This window comes from Rhodamnia argentea, chromosome 9 (assembly GCF_020921035.1).
Source record: "Rhodamnia argentea isolate NSW1041297 chromosome 9, ASM2092103v1, whole genome shotgun sequence".
Classification (NCBI taxonomy): domain Eukaryota; kingdom Viridiplantae; phylum Streptophyta; class Magnoliopsida; order Myrtales; family Myrtaceae; genus Rhodamnia; species Rhodamnia argentea.
In genome coordinates, this window is record NC_063158.1 from 6,359,829 (window position 1) to 6,374,630 (window position 14,802).

Sequence of the window (14,802 nt, forward strand, 5' to 3'; positions counted from 1 at the left end):
GTTGAATCAGTCCTTCCTGTCTGGTATCTCATGGTCGTGTTACTCGTGTAGCCGACATATTTTCTTGCATGGGCCTATAATTAAGGGTGCCCCAATCACGGCCCCTGGAAATTTTGCAACCGGCGCTCAACCCGGTCCAAAAACTATGTCCCCACATGTGGGATCCGATTCGTGATGCATCCATAATTCTCATTTTAATCTGACTAAGTTAAATTCGCGAAAAAAGAAACTATTTTCCCATTAATGGATAGGATAAAAATTCGTTCCGATAACTTTTTCTAGAGAAGCAAGCGATGGACGTACTTATGTTCTTTTCTAATTTGATATCAGGGAGATCATGCGAGGTACTCCGCGGAATTTTTCTCAATAATCAAAGAATGGAGAGCAGAGGATCCGGTCGAAATCGATACAAGTGTAATCCTAGGACCACAACAACGCCCATGAGCTCGATGCCTCCGAGATCGAATCCTTTGGTGGTCCTGGAAAAAGCATGTTCTTGCTTGCTACTTCCTCACGAGCCTCGACATTTCTTTAGTGGGTTCCATGATTTTGTGATTGGCCACCAGGTGACAGTGAGACAAACTTGGACCAGAGGCTATATGTAAAACGTAATGCCATCAGCTCAGCTCAATTTTTTTGTTTGTTTGTTTGTGTGTTTCTCCTTTGTATTGCTTCTTTATCGGATACATGTGGTCTACATTGAGGGCATATATGACCCGTTGTCACTTGAATATCGCTAAAGTTTCGGGACTATGAAAAGATACCGGACTTTGATTATTTTCTCAAAGGATTATGAGCTTTGCTCACATACTTATTGAACTTCGTCACTGAATGTCAGTCCCGCTAAAGCTTAGGTGCTGCTTTTAAGTCGCTCCCAAGTGAAACAGATGCCGGGGTAATCATTGCAGAAGGAACTGCAACTTTGAATGTTACTAGAGTTAGCTGTCAGCCTACCATGTAGGAGGCCTAGCATAGCATGAAAGAATCAAGAAAGTCTGTCCTTTTACTTGGCTGCTGATATGATACCTTACACCACCGACGAAATGTTTCACTCGTACTTCCTTTCAGTATTTGCGATATGATGCCAACAAAGGTTGTCCTTACCCCTTTGCTTTTACAGTGGGGGAAAAGCGAATAGCGGATTGGATTTTGCCTGATTGCTGTGAACTTGTGACTTGCCGTGTTTTGGAGCCCTTTTGGAAGAGATGCTAAAGAACATGAAACTCTGTTCAGTGGTGCTGCTGGGGTCACCTGATTCGTGTAATGGCTAAACAAATGTTAATGGTATGGATGACACGTGGACTTGATGCAGTCATCCAAATCTCAATTTTGTCTCTGGAAACAAGTGAACTTTCTTTTTGGCTAATGTCTGATAACTGCAGCAGCAAAGGCAAAAAACTACATGAGAAGTTGCGAAAAACACCACTCTGTCTTTGTCGTTGACTCCTCACAGCAGGGGAGGGATAGAGAGAGATAGCTGATCCTTTGGATTCTTGAAGAGGAGTGGGCGTTTCCCCCATGTGAGCTGAGAGCTTGCAAGAGGAGCAGAGATGGGTTGAAGACATAGTACCTTCAAATTACCAATTTGAGAGAGAGAGAGAGAGAGAGGGAGGCAAAGAAAGCAGCTTTCAGATGGAAAGCAGAGGGAAAAGCGAGGAGAGAGAGGGAAAAGAGCATGGACTGGCGGTGAAAAAGTGGAAACAAGGTGCCGCCTTGGGAAAAAGAGGAGGCCCTAGCACGCCACCGCCCACATGGAGGCTTGAGCTCTCTCCTCCCTCTCAACCTCAGAATCACTCCGTCCAAGAATTCCTCACAGACCCTCCACACCCATCAGCAGTCTCTGCCCGGAAGCTATGTGCTTGTCTCTGGGAGGTTGAGCCCCACCAGACCCTCCATCTTGGTAGAATGGCGAGCAAAAGCAAGAGCAGGCATCGTCAACATAAGCACCACGATGACCTGGGCTTTGAGGACCTTGTCCCTCCTGGTACTGTAAAACCTGAAGAGGTACTCTTGTTTTCTGGCTCTCTTTCTTGTCGTTGGTGCTTGAATTTCTCAGCTCTTGCCATTGTGATTTGCCACATCATGGAGGGCTTCGTTGATAGCTTTGCTGTGGGCTCTGCTTGCCCTGAGTATTTCTGTTTTTTTTTTTTTTGCCATGGTTTTTGGGTGCTCAGATGTTGGATGCTGTTTCGACCTTTATGAGTTTCTTCTTTCGGATCAGTAGTTAAAGATGTAATATTCGGTCAATTCTGCGGTTATCTCCATAGTGCATTCTCAAATATTTCCGCATTTTCCTTATTCAGAGGCTAGGCCACTAGTCTCAGAAATTCCCTCTTATGGCACACGACCAGTTCATACGTCGAGAGATGTCTATACTAGAACGAGCAGGTTGCAAAGTGGTTGACGGGGTTAAAGCCCGAACCATCTGGGAAACGAGAGATGTACCTAACATGCTCTCAGATGCCCAGCTTTTGATGGTCTTGGAACTGCTCTTCCTTTTCCACTCAGTCTACCTGCTAAATGCTATTTAGGTAGCGCGAGTTATTTCTTCATGCAATGACACGCGAAGGATTTAGGTCCATAAGTGTGACATATGTTGACGAGGCAGGATTTATGCCTTAAATCTTTAACAAAAATGTGTACGAATATCTCTCACAAGATGAGTTTCGATAAAATTTCTAGTGGCCGCCACCAGCCCCCCGTGGTGTGCCAATGTCTTCATGAGAATTGGCCTTTGCTTGCGAGGCGAGACGAACTCATGTTAGCCCATGGTTTCTGTCCTGGAGCTTCTTGTTTTTAAAGATCATGTCATCTATCTTGTTGGCAGCCGCTAGAAATTTTACAAACAAGAACCTCCAGGTGTGCCGTTGTCTTCATGAGAATTGGCCTTTGCTCGTGAGGCAAGACAAACTTATGTTAGGCTATGGTTTCTGTCCTGGGAAGGAAGACAAAAAAAAATCAACTCTTGCAAAAAATCTTTCCTTCTTTTTAAGTCAGGAGGTCAGTCGCAAGTGTGAGGGGATATTCCCTATCATACAGAAAGTAGGACAAGTTAACAAAAAACTTCAGCTTCTTCCCAAGCTAAAGATCCACGCTGTCTTCCATGTGGGGTGTCTAAAGCCATTCCATCTTCACGAGAATTGGCCTTTGCTCATGAGGCAAGAAAAACTTATGTTAGGCTATGGTTTCTGTCCTGGAGCTTCTTGTTTGTAAAGATCATGTCATCTATCTCATCGCCCTGTTTTTCCAGAGACAGTCTGCTCTTCGAGACTAGTATAAGATCTTGTATCGATTGCACTAAAGTTTACAAGCCTGTTCCATCTGCCTGTGAGCTTGTTGCCCTTCTTCAAATTCTTCAGTATAACGAGGTACAGATGTAAGGTTATTAGTTTGACCCGTGGAGATTGGTTTGTTTTGATCGGTTTATATCACACACTCTTAGCTAAGGAAAGTGTAAGCACAAGAGCCTAGTGCTCAGATGTGGAAACCTAATGGTATCATAGGACCTCATGTGTCATCCCACAGTAAGACATATTGGATAGGTCTGGAAGTATAGTTTGTTTGATTTCTTATCCAATGCCTTTTCTGCTGACCTGTCTTTCCTCATCTTCCATTGTAGCCAGCGATTGCAGGCTGCCTCACAGGGAAAATTGTAGCATCACCCATGCAACGGCATAACTCTGGCGGGAATGAACATGCTTTCGAGTCTGCCACTCCAGAAACTTGTAGTGGGTCAATGGAGGTCATCGTCTCTCAATATTCTTCTGCTTGTGATTCTGATTTTGCAATTTCAGCCAATAGAATGAGGTTATTGTTACTGCCATATGTCGCAAGTTGGAAGAACAGCACGTTTCAACCATCTTTGGTCCATAAAGAAAGGAATTTCAACCATTTTTAGGGAAACATTACTGTTTTTAGGAGAACCAACAACTGGAAAACCATGAATGATATAGCAGATATTGCTAGTGTACCAACAACGTGAAACTACAGAACTTGCCAGTATTTGCTGCTTTTGCTATTTGAAAATTTTTCCTCTTGAGAGCCGTTCTCCTGGGTTCACTGAATGCTGCTGTTTTTTGCTTGGCAGGTGGCACCGTATAAGCCTCCTCTCAGAGGTATGTTTGATGAAAAAGGAAGAATAGGTGGGTCAGGTTATAGCCTTCAGACATCGACAGAATTACTGAAGGTGCTCAACCGGATCTGGAGTCTTGAAGAGCAGCATGTGTCCGACAAATCAATGTTGAAAGCTCTGAAATCAGAACTGCATCAATCTCACTCTAGAATTAAAGAGTTGGTGCGGGAGAAGCAAAAGGATAGGCGAATAATGGATGATTTGATGAAGGCACTTGCAGAGGACAAGTATGGTAGGAAGCAAAGGGAACAAGAGAGAATTGAAGCTGAAGCTGAATTGCTGAGGGAAGAGGCGGAGAAAGAGAGCAAGCTAAGGAAGCGTTCGGAAAGCCTGCACAGGAAGCTGGCCAAAGAGCTTTCTGAGCTGAAGTCTGCTTACTCTACTGCTCTGAGAGAGCTCGAAAGAGAGAAGAAAGCGCGGATTTTGCTAGAAAATCTTTGTGATGAGTTTGCTAAGGGAATAAGAGATTATGAACTGGTGGTGAGGTCTTTAAAGCACGGGCCCATAAAAGAAAGCATTGTTAGGGAAAGTCTTGATCGCCTGATTCTCCACATCTCAGAAGCGTGGCTTGACGAGCGTATGCAGATGAAGCTGGCAGAATCTCGTGATGATGTCGCTGGAAAGGACACTGTCGTGGACAAATTAAGTTCTGATATAGAAAGTTTTCTTCAAACTAAACGGTCGGCTGCATCAAGTAAGAATGGTGAGGTCGCCTTGAATGACACGAAAGAAAGGTGCTTTCAACGGCATTCTTTGGAATCATTTGCTTTAAAAGAGGCTGGAACTGCACCTCCGGTGGCCCATGATGACGACTGTTCTTTCGACAGCGATTGGCAATGTTTTGTACAAAGTAATAAAGTGGATGCTAAAGAAAGCAAAGAGAGCTATCAACGAACCGGTGCTAACGCTTCACACAGCCATCTAGCTGATCTAGTTAGATCTAGGTCCTCGGACAAAGACTTGAAACGTGAAATCACGAAGTCCGGCGATCCGTCCACTCTGCCAGAAGCATGCAACGATGGAACTGGGGAAAACGTAAGGACTGGAGAGGAAAACCGATCAGGACTAAATGATACAGAGACGTATGTGATGGGCACGAATGCTGGATACTGCCAGCACGGAGAACACCGTGGATCAAATGCCGATGGTTCTTTCGATCATATGATTAGAAACCACTCGCTGCGCCTGACAAGCACTAGTACTCGTCCTGCGAGCAACTCACGGGACAAACATTGCGGTGTGCCTGGATACGCAGGTCAGGTGAGTCCAGTGCAAAAGTGGCCATCAAAATTGCCTTTGCCGGAGCCTGGCAAAATCACGTCTTCTTTAAGATGGCCGAAAGGGTTGAAGGAAAACGCGCTGATGGTGAAGCTGCTCGAAGCGCGGATAGATGGTCAGCATTCCCGTTCAAAGGGTCAAAGAGGTACTGCATAGGTTGATGGTACTTGTAAATTGTACTTACAAGTGACAGGCTTCATAGTCTAGAGAATATGGTATTAAAGTCATCATCAATGTTGAATCTACTTTCTTCATAGAGTTCTCGTCCAGATAGTTAACAATGGCATAGAAAGCTTAAAGCTTATAGAGCAATAGCTGGACTGCAATAGTATTGACAGCAAAGTGGAGTAATGAACATCTTGCATCGGCACGATCGGCTACAGGAGCACTTCAGTTAGAGGGTCTTTATGCTTGATTCTGCAATTGTAGGGAGGTGAACATTAGAATATAAACAATCAGATGGTTCCCTTGATTGATTTACCGGAAAGGTAGAGAACCCATCAGTTTCTGCTATTGATGCCAAACACATCTATCAAAGATTATGCTAGAGCCACTTCTAGGGTTAATTATAGGCAGGCTGCGAATATCCTCATCTCATCTATGATGTGGATTTTGTTCTTGTGATACCAAGTACTATATCTGATATCAGAGAGTTATAATAATCATTTGCTTTATGGCGATTTGACTGCATAGTTCCTCTAACTCTCGAGGTTATTGTAATATCTAACTGTGAAGTGGGACCGTTGGCAATTCCTCTAAAAGCTTAACTTGTTAGACGAAGGCGTGATATGATATTTAAATGTTTTAACACTTCCCTTCTGCGTATGCTGGACTATGACCTTATAACTAAGCGAGTGACTATATAATACGAGAGACAAATAAAGGGCCTAGAAAGATCGGAGCTTAGGATCTCTTTCTCCAATATTATGTAAAATCTTGGGAGACGGCTATCAGCTATTTAAAAAAATTAAGCTGTTAAATGAAGGTGTTCAATACTTTTAAGTATTTTAATACTAATTAGACAAGGAACTTGAAATTTTTTTATGGATACAAGTTCCAACCAACGATGTTAAAACCTTTTATTATATTCAGACATAAAATATGATAAAACACGAAATTATTGGTGTAATCTAACCAGTTACGAAATGTAAAATTAAAAGAAATATCACCGTGCAATATTGTATCATGGGAAATCTTTTGTGGGACTAACGAGAGCTAATCAACTCCTCTATTTTCTATAGCTCACTGTCTTATCTTTTGTCCAGTTGGACATTTTCTGTTCATTGTGGCATGATGCTACGAGTTGATGCAACAACTCCTTTGGTTAAGCATTCTTGGAGCAATTGATTGCCTTCTTCGTGCGAATTTGAACAAGGGCATTGATAAAGAATCGGGTAGGACTTACCACTTGCGTACTCTCTTTTGCATAAAAAAGCCAATCATGTAGTAAAAGCAGTCCAGTCATGATCATCTACAGAGATGGACATCTATCAAACACCTCCCTCACATAGTGTGCTCAGTTCATACGAATCTCTCGCATCACGCTAGCAGAGCTACTCCCAAACGGTGTTAGGATTATGCGCACAACACAACGAAATAGAGAGTGAATATGAGAAAGAGAAATGGAGACATAAGATTTATATTAATTCACATTTTAATTAGGTCTATATCTAGCAAATAATTCCATTAGAATTATTACCTCCCGCCTATCTTTCACAACTCTCAGTTGTACAAAAAAGATTATATACACACGCGCACGCGCGCGACACAAGAAAACCCTAGGGATTGAAAAAAACCTTAAGCCACTCAGTAGCTATTCATGGGTTCAAGTCCAAATTACTAATTAAATACAAATCCAAGCTATAAAAGCCTTTTGATGCCCTTGGGCATCCTGCGATCCCCAAAGGGGGTAGCCATCCCTTAGATCCTCATTCATTCCTGTCGATGGAGAGTAGAAAATTATCAAAAAAGTTTTAAATCTGTCACACTTTTGTCAATTTAATCTTAAATCTTTTAAGGTTGTTAGTTCAGTCCTAAACCTTTTCAACTTTTGCCGATTCAGTTTTATTTGCTAGAAATAGCTGACATGGACGCCATGCGTCCTATGTGGCACTGCTGGCGCTAATAATTTTTTAAATACTTTTACAAACAAATTTGATTTTTTTTAAAAAAATTTTTTCCTTTTTTTCTTCTTTGGATTCAAGGTCGACGGCCCCCCGGGATTAGGGCTGGCGGGGGTCGCCGGCCCCTGGGCAAGAGAAAAAAAAAGATTCAAAATTTAAAAAAAAGAAAAAAAATTCAAAATTTTTAAAATAAAGAAAAAAAAGTTGTTAAAAAATTAAAAAATTATTAAAAATTGTCCTCACGTCAATGATTTCCGGTGAATGAACTGAATAAGCAAAATGTGAAAAGGTTTATGACTGAATCGGGAAACTTAAAAGCTGTTGGACGTCAAAGGTTTATGACTTTTTTGACAATTTTCTTTCATAGGGAGTACGAACCACATTCAATAGATGAATGGTTTAGACTAGGAGATTCGTAAAAAATTACTTCTCCACGACCCGTCTCTGATCGATCTTGTAAACTCGGACCAACCTCGAGACTCTAACTTCTTTAAGGCGCCAGTGTTGAATCTCCACGTAAGAGAAACTATCAATAATGTGTGTAATTAATGAATTCCAATGGCAGACAACCTGAATATTAGGCCGGATATATTTTCAACGCACCAAAAGGAGCAGACCGTTTATTTTGATTTTGCCAGATGCAGATACTTTCAAATCCCCCAAACTTTTGACGCACCATCCGAAGCATCAAGTTTTGAAACGGAACCTTCCTTGCCCCTTCGCCAATCAAAACCAAAGTTTGGGAATGTGGATTTTGATCAGATGACATCAAATTTTCCCACTGAGATCATGTGGGGTCGCTCCAATCAAATGCCAATCAGATGGTCGGGCTCTAAAGCATCCTTATCAGGGAAACACTAAATGGGGTCCCCCAAATTGCAAAGGCCCAGATCGTTCCAATCCAGGTGCCCCACTTGAGCGGCTCAAAACAAATTCTTCTATTTGCTTGAACCAGTGATGACCCATGATTGGAAAGCGATGGAAAGAGAATACCTGTTTAAAAAATATTGCCACTGATTCAACTTTTACTTTGGAGCCTCTCTTGTATTTTTATTGTTCTCGGACAAGTATAATTCACAAGGGAATCTTCCTAACGCATTTCATGTCTGGCAGTTGCAACGAATTCAATTTGTTTTGAGAAAATAATGCGAATGGGGGTTCCCGAACTTTGGTCCAACATGCAATATTGTCCTCGAACTTTTAATTTATTCGATGTGGTATCCGAACTTTAGCTTAATGTGTAGTGTTGTCCTTGAACTTTTAATTGGTTTAATGTGGTCACTAAATTTTTGGTTCATATTCAATTTAGTCCTTGAACTATATGGAAATGCTCAATGTTGTCATTTCATTAATTTTTTTGGGTCAAATCCTTCCATTAATTCAAATTAATCATAATTGTTGATTGATTTTCAATCCAGTATGTTTGTATGGTGGATAAAAATAATGTCACACGTGGATTATCCACGTAAAATATTCAATTCATATTATACAATAATAATCCTTTTAATCTCTAATTTGTTCAATTAGGACAAATGATTATCCATGTTATTTGATATCCTGATTTGAGCTAAATATCTTATGTGGATAATCCACGTATAATGTTATTTTTTTTTATCCGGCGTTCACAATGAAAACTACATTGAATTAGGAAGTTTCATTAACTTGAATTAATGTAATGATAGCATTGTTATTTCATATAGTATAGGGACTAGATTGAATATTTATCAAAATTTCATGGACCACATTGAATAAATTACAAGTTTAGGGACAATATTAGGCCAAAGTTCGGGGACTGGTTGTATAATTATCTCTTACTTTATTTATCTTCTTGTTAACGAGTGACCATGAAAACATTTCAATTTTAAAAGCACCGACAAAAAGTAGTAAAACTAAAAAATTGGGAATATCTAGTTTATTTAATTATTTAACCAGCACTTATTAGCAAAACCCATGAAAAAAAAAAAAGAATCACGTATGCAAAAGGGATTTTATCTTTTGATATTTTAATAACATTGCTTGCTGAATGGGTTTCCTGAAGTTACTTGCTTACATAACCACATCGGGAGCACTGAGATTCTCTATTTAACAAAATGAACGGTCGAGATCAAATGTGGAGGGAGCTCGAAGCCCTATTTAAGGACCAACATAAGTTAATATCGGACATCATCAATCAGTTCAATCAACTTCCATCTATTTTTTTTTTTGGGGGGGGGGGGACAAGGACGTTGGTGTCCTAAAGGGGCTCTCTGCACTCCAATTCTGATGGGAGATGAAGGGTGAAACACAGCTGCTCGTTCATGGATACCTTTAGACATGGGGACAAATCTGTGTTGGGGGGGATTCTTTCGATCATCGTGTCTAAGGGTTTGCATGAACTTGGAGATGAGGTTACCTTGATCCCTTTTGTATTGGAGTGAAGGGAGCTCCTCAGGTTTGCTCTAACTCATCTCCTTCCCTCATCTTCTCTTTCGCCTTTTCTCAACTTTCATCGTCTTCATAAGCTGACGGGACCAAGAAATCGATACATGCATTCATCATTTGCATGAACTTTGGATGACTACTGAGCGTCGCTACAGATGAATGCGGAAACGGTTAGGATGTCTGTCTTTTCTTTTAACATATCCCGACACATCCTTCATTTTCTCCTACTCCATTTCAGCCGAGAGAAATGGAGTTGATGAATGGAACTTTTACTAGGCTTACATTTGTCTGTTGCATGACGTGCCGGATGAATCTTGAGACCGGCTGATCTTCGGCTCTCCTGTGTCCAGTTTGGAGGGCGACTGCCTGTACTGGTGATTCTTCGGGCTTCACGGTGTTCGAAAGGAGTAGCTCCTCCAACTCTGCTGGTGAAGCAAGCATGGCACACCACTATCTACTATCCACGGCTTACACTAGGAATGATCAGGTTATGTGAACATTTATTTGTCGTCTCTAGAGACGGAATTCTTCGTTAGTATAACTGAGCGTGATGTATAGATTGAGGGATTACCAATTGTCTGTCACTTATAGCTCCAATCCTTTGTCTGCTGATGTCTGTCAAAAACTGGAATTCAACACGAGCTTGTAAGTCGAAGCGGCACTATACTGTCCGGTTGTTGTGCAAATAAGATGTCTGGCTTACTTACAGTGGCATGATTTTTGTTTTTGGTGTACTTGAGAATTCATTTGGTATGTGATTGTGCAAGATCCACACACTTCCTTCTTTGAAGATCAATCATATTATTACACTTCTTTCTCTGTGGAAGCACCAACAAAAATCGAAATATACGGAATATTATACGCACAACATTATGGACGTAGTAACATACGAGCTGCACCTGACAACAGCGAAAAGAGCACGGAGAAACGTATGAAAAATTTCATTCCCCTGGTTCAAGTGACACGAAGAAATGACTAAGCAAACAGAAGACAACAAGAACATTTGAATGCATGCCAAACAAGACTACTTAAAGCCACCATGGCGACCACCAACCCTCTTCTGCAATAGCTTTCCTTCTCTAGCTCTCGTATTCTTGGGTGTTGGTGGACAATTCGACGACGACCAACCAAAATTTGCTTTCGAGAAATGTCGGGGTTTTGGAACCGTCATTATTGATTTATTTATCCATGGCCAAAGTCCTCCCAGACAGTCGGAGCCAGGATCGTCATTCATGATGTTGGCCATAGAAATCTCGTCGCAACTTGCCTTCATGCGAAGTCAAATCCGCCCAAGTTCATTCGGCCTCCAAATTAGCAACTAGTGAAAATGATTCACATATGGAGACAATGGCGCAAGATTGCCCATGCAAACCTTCATGTTTTGAAAATGCTACATAGATTTTCCGGATGAATTAGCGTTGACTTGGGGGAATTACAACGAGTTTAGTGCAATCCAGCCTCAACAACTCAAGCTTTGATCCCATCAATCAAACCAGTCAGCTTTCAGCTTCCCTCATCGATTAGTAAAAATTCAAGGGATTATTATCATAATAGCCAGATGAGCCCACATGGCAACCAGCTAACTTATAAAATCATATTTTTCCCGGATAACACGAGGTAGTAGAACCAACAAAAGAAAACCTAGTGAGTTGATCGCATGCGACTTATGTTTAGATTCAATTATTAGTGATAGGTTAGTACTAAGACAATAAAGATTGCGCCGAAATGTTAGAAATTATTTGATTAATTCAAGAGAGAAGTAAAAATTGACTATACGAAGAGGGTGACTAGGAAATTTTAAGGATGATGTGAGAAGCCTGGTGTGGAGAATAGTTTTAGGAGCGGTCTTCTGTGGGAATTAGTTTTCTAGAGAGATGGATTTGGACAAAAATCCCCAGCAAAGCCTGTGAGGCCGAGATCGTCTTCAATACTCGATCCCAAATCTCGGGGATTATGTATGAAATCAGAATCAGTAATGACCCTTAAATGGAAAGTTAATAGAGAGGATTATACTCATCGACCTGTAATCCTAGATTTTGCCAAAAGCCGCGGAAGGCATGACCCAAACTTTCCTTTATTTCCTGTAACGAGCCACAGTCCCATCTAAAGCTCCTATATAAAGAACATAAGCCTTCTCTGCACAAAGGTTCATCCATAAGTCCTCTTCCTAGGAGTGACTAGGGTTTTGAGTGCTGTGCTGTGCTATGCCGTGTAATTATACATGTGGTACGGATCAGAGCTCCCTCCCACACCAAATCTGAAAGGAGATGATGGCAGATTGCAGCTGCTGGTTCATGGACACCCCATGGGATGTCCTGACCAAGAGGGGACTAAGCTGCATATTTCAGGGGCATCCCTAGGGTTTGCATGAGCTTGGAGATGAGATTGCCCCCGTCGTTTCGGTTTGGAGTGAAGGGAGTTCTGATTCGCGCACACCTTTCTTTCCAGCTGTAATCTGCATGTCCATGTTTGTGGATACGTATATCTGTTAAATAATTTCACGACAAGGACATCATACATGTTTCAGGACCGCATTAGGTGGGGCGCACGTACGACATCCGGGGTTGCCAGTTTTGGTCGGAGCGTTTCCATTCGAGCCGGGGCTTCCTTGCAGGGTGTTTCACGGGCCTTCAGCTAGCCGGATCTTCACGCCCCCACCCGGGGTCATCCTGTTTCGCACCGTACGCGTGAATATACGTTCGTTTGGGCTTTTTAAGGAAAGGTATGCGACTTGGATGCATGGCATGTTTCCTGGAACCACGAGGAACAAAAAGGAGCGGTTTTGAAAGAGTCAATAAGAGCTGCCCTCGGATATTCGCGTTCATTGATAGCTGGTTTAGAGATTGTCAAACATGTTAATTAACCCTCGTGACAAATTTTTGTGTTTAGCAAGAGTCGTATGTCATTGTCAACTTCTGATTGAACGTGTTGGGAATGAAGGCAGTGCGGAGTCTATGTTGGACCTCAAATGGCTAGCACTCTTATTAAATTAAATATCCCCTAAACATTCATTTGTTTGATAAAAGCACATTTGGTAAATTTACTCATTGTTCTTTTTATCGCTCCTAATCCATAGACATGTTTTCACGAGATTTCCTGCTTCCTAACTTAATTAGCGAGATATCCATCTTCGCCTTTTGTCGAGATGAGATCTAAACTCATGAAAGTGCTAGAAATTATTACGGCATTCCGCACTTGGTAAAAACTAAGGTATCACAGGCTATCACATTAGGTAGGAAATTTATTGAACATGTTAAATATAGCGTATGCTACTTGACTTGGTCAACGGAAAAACGGAAAACATGTTATTGGTATTGCAACGTTACGTGCAAAATGTTGTTACAATCCACCAGTCAGACTTACAAGGCCTGACATTTGATTTTCTACTACTACCACTAAAAACTAATTTTCTATGAAAGGAGGTGGAATGGTATTATTGACAAATGAGGTGGAATGGAATTCATTTTTTTTTTTTATGCCAATTGAGTTCTAAACTTTTGCATTTGTTCAAATTCAATCCATCCGATCAACTTTGGATTGGTACTGATGTGGCAATTTTTAATAATTCATTTTTTTCTTTCTCCTTTTTCCTCCAGTCTGTAAAGAATTTAAAAAATATTATTAAAATTGCCATGTTAATGTCAACGGCGCCATGTCCGGTGGTTAAAGGTCAGATGAACCGAATTGGCATAATTCCGAAAAGGTTTAGGATATTAGCAGGCCAAAGTTGGCCGAATAGATTGAATTGGTACAATTACGGAAAAGTTTAGGATTCAATGGGTATTGGCATAATTGCGATATGTTTAGGACTTTTTGGCAATTTTCCCGACAAATGGGCATAGGCTTTTATTGCAATAGGCAATGTTTAATTTCTCTTTAGTTGATTTAGGAGACATTATATTATAGTTGTAATATAATAGGAATGCCATTCATAATTACAAATTGAAAAGCCAATTAGATCTGATAACAAGGCAACAATGATGTTAATTAGGTCCAAAGCACGATTTGGGTGGGTTGGATTGGTAGTTTCCTTCTCGTGCATGGCGTCCACTTAATTAGGTCCACGGAAGTTCGGCCCCACCTAATCATGTTGTGATGAAAATGTCATGCTCTTTAATTCCTCGTAGCAAGGATTTTTTAGGCTCGATAGCCAATCTCGCGTTTCGCCCTTCAGACACGTCCATTGATCTGATCTAGTAGTGCCAATATACTTGACCTGTAGCTAGCGGTATAAGAATAATTAAGTACGATCAAGTTTAGTCGGTCTAATGCAGTATTTATTCTTCCTTTTACCAGAATGAAACCCCAATCCACACAATCAAGTTTAGTCTAAATGATCGCTTGTGTTACTTAAAATAATTAATCAATGGAAAAATTTCATCGTTACCAATAACACATGTCCAAGTATGCTTCGTCATTTACTTTTATAAGAAATATAAGCGATAATTTTAAAATTTATTATTCATTTTTCATAAAGAAGTCGAGCCTTTGTGGCATTCCCATCTCCATAATGAGGTCAAGGGATCAACACCTGAACATAAGAACGAAAATATTTGGACAAGAATTATTGATGACAATTGAAATAATTTTTATTGATTAATTATTTAAAGTGAAATAAGCGATTAATCATTCATTTTTCACGAAACAAACGTATTGAAATGAATAGACACCTGAACATAATAAAAAAGAGCTAAAGAATATGAAGTTTCTCCGTTTCACGATGCCCTAGTATTTTGAACTTCGGTTTTTCTGCCCTGTAGCACAGCATGGTTAGAGTGTTCTTCGGACAAAGGGAAGTCATCAAGCTTTGACCCCGAAAATGGGTGGGACCCCTTCCACGTCAGCATC

At 40.8% G+C, this 14,802-nt stretch overlaps 1 protein-coding gene across 1 annotated transcript; it reads left to right on the forward strand.

The window, feature by feature from the left end:
* The first annotated feature begins 1,431 nt into the window (after positions 1-1,431).
* Positions 1,432-5,890, forward strand: LOC115748575 (uncharacterized protein At5g41620-like). The gene is made up of 3 exons (XM_030685099.2): positions 1,432-2,004; positions 3,620-3,742; positions 4,088-5,890. Exons 1-3 carry the CDS (start codon positions 1,633-1,635, stop codon positions 5,564-5,566), a joined length of 1,974 nt encoding a protein of 657 aa, XP_030540959.1. The 5' UTR covers positions 1,432-1,632; the 3' UTR covers positions 5,567-5,890.
* The last annotated feature ends 8,912 nt before the right edge of the window (positions 5,891-14,802 follow it).